General features: G+C 30.3%; 1 protein-coding gene across 1 annotated transcript; it reads right to left on the bottom strand.

The window, feature by feature from the left end:
* Positions 1-1673: 1673 nt before the first annotated feature.
* On the bottom strand, positions 1674-6957 carry LOC133288636 (protein disulfide isomerase-like 2-3). Its single transcript, XM_061486449.1, has 9 exons — positions 6771-6957; positions 5371-5529; positions 4409-4522; positions 3776-3933; positions 3535-3634; positions 3096-3272; positions 2867-3012; positions 2247-2393; positions 1674-2162 (listed from the first exon to the last, which is right to left on the bottom strand). The coding sequence occupies exons 1-9, from the start codon at positions 6909-6911 to the stop codon at positions 1988-1990; spliced, it is 1317 nt and encodes a 438-aa protein (XP_061342433.1). The 5' UTR covers positions 6912-6957; the 3' UTR covers positions 1674-1987.
* Positions 6958-9953: the final 2996 nt, after the last annotated feature.

Here is a 9953-nt window from a genome sequence, read left to right as displayed (position 1 = left end):
ATTTATATTTTTATTTTGAATTTAAATCACAAACCAAATTTTTGTTATAATCAAAAAAATTATTATAAAAAAAATTTAAATCACAAATCAAAATTTTATTTATTTTTTTATATTAAATCACAAATCCAGAACTCAGAGGTTTCTGGGTTTAACCGCTCTTATAATACCATTCTTGCAAATTAAAATTGTGTTTGTGAGAAATAAAATATGTCAAATGAGATGTCATTGCGTACATCTCGAAAAGTTGTGTGAAATCAAAAAAAGAATTACCTGATTTGGATAATCGAGTCAAAAGTTATGGCCTTTAGAAGTTTTATGATTAAATTAATTTTTCTTTTGAAAAAAAAAAAGTGACAGAGACGCCCCATTTGGGCGTCTTCCCCTTAGGGTGAGACGCCTCAATGGGGCGTCACATGTGACGCCCAAAAGAGGCGTCACAGTGTGCAATAGATCCGTAATTTTTTCCAAAATTACAATAAATACGTAATAATTTAATTAAAAAATATTATTTTAATTTTTTTTTTGCCAATAAAAGTGCTCTACCTGAAATCCGAGTGAAAAAAAAGTAACAACTATTTTATAATTAGAATAAATGTCACGATCCAAACCCAAATTATGACCGGTTCATTGGTTAAAATTAATCTTACCAGCATTTTGTTTGGCAAGTTTAATTTTCATTAAATATATTTAGATTTATCAAAATATATAATTAATCATCTTGTAGAAATAAAGAAGCAAATCTATGAAAAATAACAAAATAAAATTCTAAATAAATTGAAATATAAACATTGTCCGCAGCAACGATTGTCAAGTTCACCAATGATAACCACGTATACTTCTTCGATCCAACGAGAGAAGTGGAATTAGAAATTAATTATTTAACCTTATCAATCGAGGTGATCACCGTAATGTAATTTAGATGAACAGAAGAATGAAATGTTACGGTGGTTGTTCGTACATACATACTGCATAAATTCAATATATTTTTTTATTGTGCATGCAGACCATATTTAACAAAAAATTGGACATTCTTTAATTCTAATTTCGACCAAATTAATATTTTGTTCCCTTAAGAGAATATTTAAAACTTGAGTTGGTATAAAACTCTTTCCTAAAAGATCACTCTAAATTTGTTCATTAGGAGAGTACACTCTCTTAAGTTATCATTTGTCTAACATTGGCACTCTTCTACCTAATGAAAGGCTTGTCAATATGAAACAGTGTTTGGTTCAAGTTTTTGGAGAGGATTACCGGTAATCCTTCTTTGGTAAATGTAATTACCACGTTTGGTAGAAGGAATAAATTACGATTCCCGGATATCCAAGGATTACCGGTAATTTGATTTATAAAGAAAAGTCACTATTCAGATTACCAAAAATAATATGGTAATTCGGAACACCAATCAGAATACCAAGTAAAGGAAAAACACAACAATAAATTTTGAGACAAAAATACCCCAATACACATAAAAATCTAGACCCAATCTATCAATTACAAAAGTAAAAATAGTTTGGGGTTATTTTTGTAAAATAACCTCATATTCCAAGTCATATTTCGTTCTAAACCAAATATGGAATCAGTAATTTTTACCCAATATTTCCGGTAATATTTTGGCGAACCAAACACATCTTTCGTAAGATTCCAAGTAAACTCAATTTCTACTGAATTCCCATTAATCATGATTCCCGGTCACCAAAAAATTTCTCATGTACCAAACACACCCTGAATGACAAAATAGCCAATTCATGTCATCCATCGGGTAAAGCTATGATTATCCTAAAAAAACAGTATACCAATCGTTTACATAGAACATGAAGGAAGACCCAGAACAATGAACAAAACTATCATATATCATCACAAGAAATACACTTTGCTCTGCCTAGTCATTAAATTAAAGAAACAATGACTCTAGATCTAGCATTGCCTGTTACTTCAAAATCTCTTGGGACCTCAACTTTTGATTCTGTATAATTTCCTTCTTGGTTGATCATAATTCATCCTTGCTTGAAGCATCTTCCCCCATGAGTTCTTCAAGAGAAAATTCATCCTCTTCAATTATTTCCCCATCCTTGCCATCCCATGGTTCTGTTTTCACAATGGAAGGAGTGCCTTCTAGGGGCATATTCCCTTTGCCCCCACGTCCAGCTTCTTTCACAAATTCTCTGAAAAGAAATATGTAATAATCATCTATATGTTCATTTCAGTAGGAGATTTACCATTTAGAATAAACCCAACAACAGACTTACATAATATGGTCGAGCTCAAAAGCACTCTTGAGAGAAGAATAAACACCTTTCTTAAGGTTAAGGGCCACTAAAGCAGGATAACCATACCCACCAACACCCACATGCTTCTCAAGATCTGGCTGTTTACCTGCAGCTGTCCAGACATAGCTGTACGAGACACCCAAGTTTGAAGAAAAAAAAAAAAAGAGAGTTAAATTTATTAACAATGATGCTCTTAAGCATATGAATCCCAAGCATTTGAAACATGGACGGAATTTAGGAACAATTTGACATATATTAAAAAAAAAAATTCACTTCCCATTAAACCTCAATTGGCAAGGGTTTGTACGCAACCTTAACCTTATATATTTGCAAAAAATCTATTTCCCTGGAAAGTAACTCAAAAATTTATGGATTTTATATTTGTCATGTTACATGACCCCAAAAACAGTTCCTACACACACATTCAAGAGATAGGGTCCACATGATTTTTTTTTCTCTTTCATCGTTCCACTTTCTCTCTTCTCTTGAATGTGTGTGTAGGAACTTTTTTTTGAGTCAAGTAACATGACAAATATAAAACCCAAAATTTATATTACGCAAGGAATCTAAGAAAAAAAAAAGTTTGATTCTTTACTTGCCTGTAATGACTCATTTTAAACTTCTCTGCAGCTGATAGTAACTGTTGAACGTATCTGTTTCTCCCCTCAGCCTTGGAATCCAAAATGTCAGGAAGGAAGGCAACAAAACAGATAGCAGCAGAACCACATTTCTCTTCCATGACATCCTAAAGATAAGGCTTATGTTAATTTTCTTGTATGCTATCTTTCTAACTAATCCACAACCAAGTTGGCAGTTAAGTACACTTACTTGACCAGTCAGCTCAGTTACTTCAGGAGGAGCAACATTCGTTTCCAGCTGCCCTTGAGCAAATGATTCAATAGCTGAGGCTGTTCTAGCACCCTCATAAGGAATCGGGCTCTCTTTGTCGGCACCAAATACCAAGATAGTTGGGAATCCTTGAACATTGAACCTGCTCATTAGAGACTGGTAACAACAATGCAATCAGAAAAATATAAATTGATCTAATTAAGACAGAATTTAAAAGTCTTATGCAGAACTAAGAAAAGGCAAGAATTTAAAAGCTTTCAAAGATACAATTACTTAAGAAACTGAGAACACAACCAACATGGCAAATCTTGGTTAAAAAAAAATAACCAAAATAAAGATAGCGAGGGATCGTTTTGACCAAAACCAGAGGGGAATTTTTGACTAGTTATTGTTAAAGATGTATAACACATAAGCTTACCTTTTCAGCATCACAGTCAACATGACCCAGTTTCACCTTCCCCTTCAAGTTACTGGCAGCTTTCTTCCACTCAGGTGCCAGTTTTTTACAATGCCCACACCTTCAAGAAAAAAAAAAAAAGAGAAAGATGATTAATGCCTGAGCGGGAAATATTATAGTAAGTACAATATGTTCAGTCAATTAATTATTAAAACATAAGAAGACACTGATATACTTCATAAGCACTGTAGAATACACTTACCAAGGTGCGAAAAATTCTACAATCCAAAGTTCTTTGCTTTTGAGAACAAATTCACCACAGTTGCTGGAGTTTAATTCTACTGAAGCACTGGGTTCTGACTTTTTATTCGATTCCCCAGTTGCTTTTCCACTTAAACGTTCTTTCAATAGAGTCTTTATCTGTACATACAAATAAAAAATAAGCATGCAATAGTTTGGAGTAACTTACTGCCTATAATAAAACACAAGAAAGTGCTTAACTGTGAGTGACAAATCACATTAATTAACTGATAAATTACCATGAGAAATCAAGGCAGTAACTCAGAATTTATTTCTTTATTTCAATAAAAAGCCAATTATGACTTTTCACTGGGCACCAACACAAAAAACGTCAATTAAGTTGCAAACCACGAATGACAACACAGCAAGTGAAATGGACACAATCTTTACATCACCTTAGCAGTAAGGCACAAGCCATTATTTTAAATGCACTGATGTGATTGGAAGAAATTGTTTGTTTTAAATAAAACAAGAAATTCATCTACTCTCCCCACGCCCAACATAACTTATGCAACAAAAGCTCTCGTTGACAGCCAGGTTTCACTGTATTTCAGGTAAAAAATATTAAAACACCCCATAAGAGTTTCAAACAAACCTGTTGAAGAGCGAATTCAGCAATTGGTTTGACATCTCTAGCTCCTTGGTAATCAACAGGAGGCTTCCCAGGTGCAAACACCTTTATGGTTGGAAATCCTCTTATCCCATATTCCTATATGGAATTAAGTAAATCACACACACAATTCAATGTTTTTGAAGTTTTCAATATAAAGTTTATAATTAATGAAGAATATAGCACAACGTTTACATCGTAACTGTAGAAGCCTACAAGAGTAAAAGGAAAAGGATAATATGTTTAACCATGCAAACAATAGTAGAGGTTATGTAAGAGAGAAAAAGAATGTTTATACACTGAAAAATTCTTTTAGGGTTGCTCCAAAGAAATATTCTTTTATTTAATCCAGGTTATACAAACAAAGAACAAATGCAAGAGAGATATTGTTTGTTGCTTTATATATAGAAAGTAATGCTTGAAACAAGAAGTGGGGAATCTTTATACATACGACATATTTTGCATGATACGTAGATTCTTTGACCAAATGCAACAATGTCACCAAATGCAACAATGTCTTACAAGCATCCTTATATCTCAAATGGCTGAAATGATGAGATCAATTCATGGTATTAAATTTTTTTTTTGAAAAAAAAACTACCAAGTTCCCAGTGGTTATTCGGGATGTATAGGAAAGTCTATCATGCTTGGTCCAAAAATGGTAATTTTGGTGTACATTTTGTAGAAAATTTAAAAATGTAATATTGCATCTTCATATCCAGGAAAGGTTGATTAACAAGTAAACAACACATACATCATATTCATCATTTCACAGATTTCATATAATATAAAAATGAGGGAATATATCCTCACATATTATCTGAGAGATAGACACAAAGATGTTACATAATGGGGCCCTGCCAAAATTTGAGTCCCTGTATTAATGTCTTCGTATCTATCTCTCTTCACATAAAATGGAGACTAGACTGAAAGGAACAAAAAACAACCTGAGCCAATGACTGGTGAGCATCAGCATCAAGTGCTGCCACAGTAGCTACACCCTTTAAGACAGTAGCTGCCTTCTCCCATGTAGGAGTTAGAGCCTTACAATGACCACACCATGGAGCAAAGAATTCAACAAGAACAACTCCATTTGAATTCAGAACCTGCCGTCATTAGAATAGCAACCATAAATTTTGATGCATTGCAAACTATGTTACGTAAAGAAAAACTACCTTATAAAGGAGATATATACGGAAACAGAAACTAAAAATACTGATATTTTTATATCAGGAAAGAAGAGAATTAGAGAAGTATATTTTTACACATAAAGCATTACAATATGCTATAAAAAAGAAGAGCCTGACCAAAAGCAGAACAGTATATGGCTTGTACTAAACAAAATCAACAATTTACAAAATGAATCTCCGAGAACACGCAACCTAGAACTAATGCTGTAACATGTATATCTCGAAGTGAAAAAACACAACAGGATCAAGTACTTGAACCAGTAGCCAGTAGGAATTAACAGATTTGTTATATTGATAGCACAGAACCAAATTTGCAGTTCCATAAGTTCACCAGCTAAATGCAAAACTGGCAACACCAAGCTCTTACATTGTGATCAAGGTAATTACAAACATCATTATGCAATGTGTTGCATGGATACGGGTACAACTACGGGTAATGGTACAGTGTATGGGCACAGGGGTACGAGAAAAATTCCAAAACTAAGATATGGGTATGGGAGCATATTTCATATATAAATACAAAAACATAAACAACAAAATATTAAAATCATAACGTCAATACATTATTGATAATGTTCTAACTCAAGTAAGCAAAAATAGTCAAAGAAAACACAAGTTTTGAAAGAAGGGAAGTAGCAGTTACTTTGACATGGTAAAAGACCAAAACAACTCAGCAAAAAGCTTGATGTTATGCAGGGACTGATTTGTATCTGAGTGATTAGTGACTATTGGCTACATAAACATGTGTACTCCTAAATTATAAATTATAAATTATAAAAAATGGAAAAAGAAAATCCAACGCAACATAATACTAATATCATAAAAAATATAAGTCTATAAGTCCCAGAACCTAGATTTGCCTTCTAGATAAGATTCAAAATCTCACTAACAAATAAGGCATTTCTTTCTTGGTATCACCAAAAATTAATTCACTTGATAGCATTATAACAATAAAAGAAAAATGCTTAAAAAAAAAAAAAAGCTTGCAGGATCAAAAATACATTATGCCCACATGGTGTTCAAGGAGAAAGATGCTTTTTTTACAATTGTCATTGGAAGAAAAGTTAAGAATACAGTGGATCACAAAGTGGGTCAGGGAATAAAACGTTCAAAATGGACTAAGCTGAAAAATTATGAAATTTGAAATTTGACTATACCTTGGACTTGAAGTTTGATGGATTGAGCTGAACCACTGGTGAGGATGATCCATAAAGTGCATCAGAAGAACCAAAGTTGAAGACGAACAACAATATCGATATAGATACACCAAATGGAGATCCAAATTGAAACCTTCTCATTCTCTCACTCTCTCTCTCTCTCTCTCAAACTTGGTACTCAGAAAGAAACTTCTCGATGCAGAAAACACAATACTCCCCGCGCCAGAGTTCTTTTTGGCTTCGTTGGGGAACATAGGAGCTTGGTAGAGCTACGTGCCTCAACCAATCATAAATTTCCACGTCAGCTTGTTGAGAGTGCTTGTAATGACGTATTTTAAGAAAATGAATCATAAATTTCCACGTCAACCAATCATAAATTTAATTGGATTTATGTGTGGAGATTTGGCAAGTTAATCCATTTAAAGTAAGTGTACAAGTTATTTCTGAATTTATAAAATTTGAACTAATGTAGTCTTCTTCTTTTTATTTTATTTTTCTCTCCACTTTTGAGAGTTTTTTTTTACTCCTCTCCTTTTTTTTAATTAATAAATTTAAAAATAAAATAAAATTTATTTGATGATTATATAAAGTTGTTATGGTAGTTTGGAAGGAGGGAAGATAAAATAACTTATTATTATAATAAATTATAAAAATTTATAACTACAAGTTAGAATATGGGTAATAATGTAAAATAAATCAAAAGTCAAAAAAGTTGATATATATCTTTAAAAAAAGTTCCTTTTGAAAGTTTTTAGTTTTTTTTATTATAAAAAACTGTTCTTTATATAATACAAACTTTTATAAAACTTCTTGTTGTAAGGAATAGAGAAACTAAATAAAAAAGACCTTCCAAACATGCAATAAGAAGGATTAAGTTGATACGAATTTTGTAATTTGAAGGGTTAATTTGTATTTGTAACTATATTCAAGACTAAATTGAAAACTGAAAATAATTTTAACGACTAAATTGTGAATTTGTTTAATTTAAGTCAATTTGATTTAATTTTAATTTTAATTTTAATTGTTAGTATTCAATTATTCATATTTTTGCCTTTGTCATGTACTTCATTTATATTATTTTAAGTAAGAATGTTAATTAATGATATAAATCAATTTAATTTATCTTTGATGTGATCCAGTCATATAATTTGATTATAAATTAATTCAAATATTATTTATTATGTATAATGAATAGCTAACATAAGCATTGATTTCTAAATCAAATAAATTCAATTTGATACAAATCAAATAATATTTAATTTGCTAACACAAACGCTATGTTTGTAAGGTCCCTCGCATAACATTGAAATTAAAAAAAAAATAAAAAAAATCCAACTTTTATTGAAACAAAAATTCATACTTGCACTCATATGGCCATAGGATATATCTAATGTCAAATTGTCAATAGTGGGAGTTGGCCCATGCGATCGACCAACTCTTCTATATGATTAGTGGGGAAAAAAATAATAAGTTAATAGAGCATTCACCTCCCTAATTAAAATATATTATTTTGTTTTTTATTATTATAATATCTAAAATATATAGTTAGTAGTTTATTACTAATTAACTGTAACAACAACTTACAAATTATATCACCCATGCAACTCATGAGTCCATTAGAAACATGGTTTACAGTTTATCAAAAAAAAAAAAAAAAAGCATGGTTTACAAAGAAGTCTTCCAAAATTTAAGTTGTTAACATTTTATTTAGTAATATAAAAGTTTTGATGGAATATTATAAAAATATTAGAGATAGTAATATTCATGAAGCTTAATAACTTACAATGTAAAAGAATTTTAATTTGATAGACCTAGTGACCTACAGCAAATTCTGATCGAGTATTTAGTTTGAATTAATAATCCTTTTAATTAGCATTTTTATGTTCGTAGGTTTTGCTAACATATTTATTTAATGGAAAAACGTTGTCTTAAATGAAACGATTAGAAAAAACACACATGATTATTTTTCATTTTTTCTTTTAAATTTAAAATTCTAATTCTTTTGAATTAATTATATGTATCTTCTTTACAATTTCAAATATTTTTGCACCTATACCTTATATATTTTAATTGAAATAATTATGCATCGTTTATGATTTTAAAATTTTTATTTTTAAATGTTTTTCTCTTTTAGTTCATTTTTATATTTTATCTAAATTTAAAAATAATCCTAAAATCCATGAAATGTTTACTAACATATTGGATATATTTATTCTTAATCGATGTATTTGGTTGTTTTAATTTTTTTATGCTGGCAATGGTTTTAAGGTAGCAACCAAGAAATAATTAAAATAATTCGTACAATTATTTATTTTATAAAATATTTTATGATATTAATTACAGAAAAATATTTTTGCAATTACTGCAGATAATTTATCTGCATTTACTTTCAAAACGACGTCGTTTTGGTGTTGAAATATTAAAAAATTATAATTATAAAGACTATTATAATCCTGAAATAAATTAAAATTACAAAAACACCTTAATTTCTGTCTCAAAGCGATGTCGTTTTGGGCTCAATGATAACTTATCTGTATTTACTACAAAAAAAAAAACAAACCCTATTAATTAACTACAATTATTGTTCACTATATTATGTAATTGTTATTTTGCTACTTCGCTAAATTTACGATTTTGAAATACCAACTACGTTTAACGTTATAAAATTGTTATAATTTTCATTAGTCATTTTAAAATTGTTCCATAGTGAATCCATAATAAATGAAAAACAATCTATATATATATATATATATATAAAACCTGAACATGACCATGATCAATACCAATGTTATTAAACTCAACCCAGTTATTGATCCGATCGAAGTACTAGATTAGTAAATCACTGGTTCAACCAGTGAATCACTGATTAAACCGTATGACTCGGTTTATTTTAATTCATTTTTTACACAATCCGTGCTTAATTTAATTCAAATTTATCGTCATAAATAAAAAATATGTATGTCGTGCATAAAAAGGGTAGAGTGACTCATATATTATAAGTAGATAGATAAACACCCCTATGGAAGGAGAAGTTTGCTTGGTTGTGATTTGTTCTCTGATTCATTATAACTAGAATTGTAAAAATCAATTTAACCCAAAAAAATTAAACTATCAAGTGAATATCACATGGTTTAAGAAATTTTTGACATTGAAGTGGGGACTATCCACATAAGCTCACCATAG

This window comes from Gastrolobium bilobum, unplaced genomic scaffold (assembly GCF_033153095.1).
Source record: "Gastrolobium bilobum isolate Gb01-03AN ecotype WA unplaced genomic scaffold, APGP_CSIRO_Gbil_v1 utg413, whole genome shotgun sequence".
NCBI classification, from domain to species: domain Eukaryota; kingdom Viridiplantae; phylum Streptophyta; class Magnoliopsida; order Fabales; family Fabaceae; genus Gastrolobium; species Gastrolobium bilobum.
Note: the sequence above shows the minus strand (reverse complement) of the source record. Positions and strands in the feature narration are given on the sequence as shown.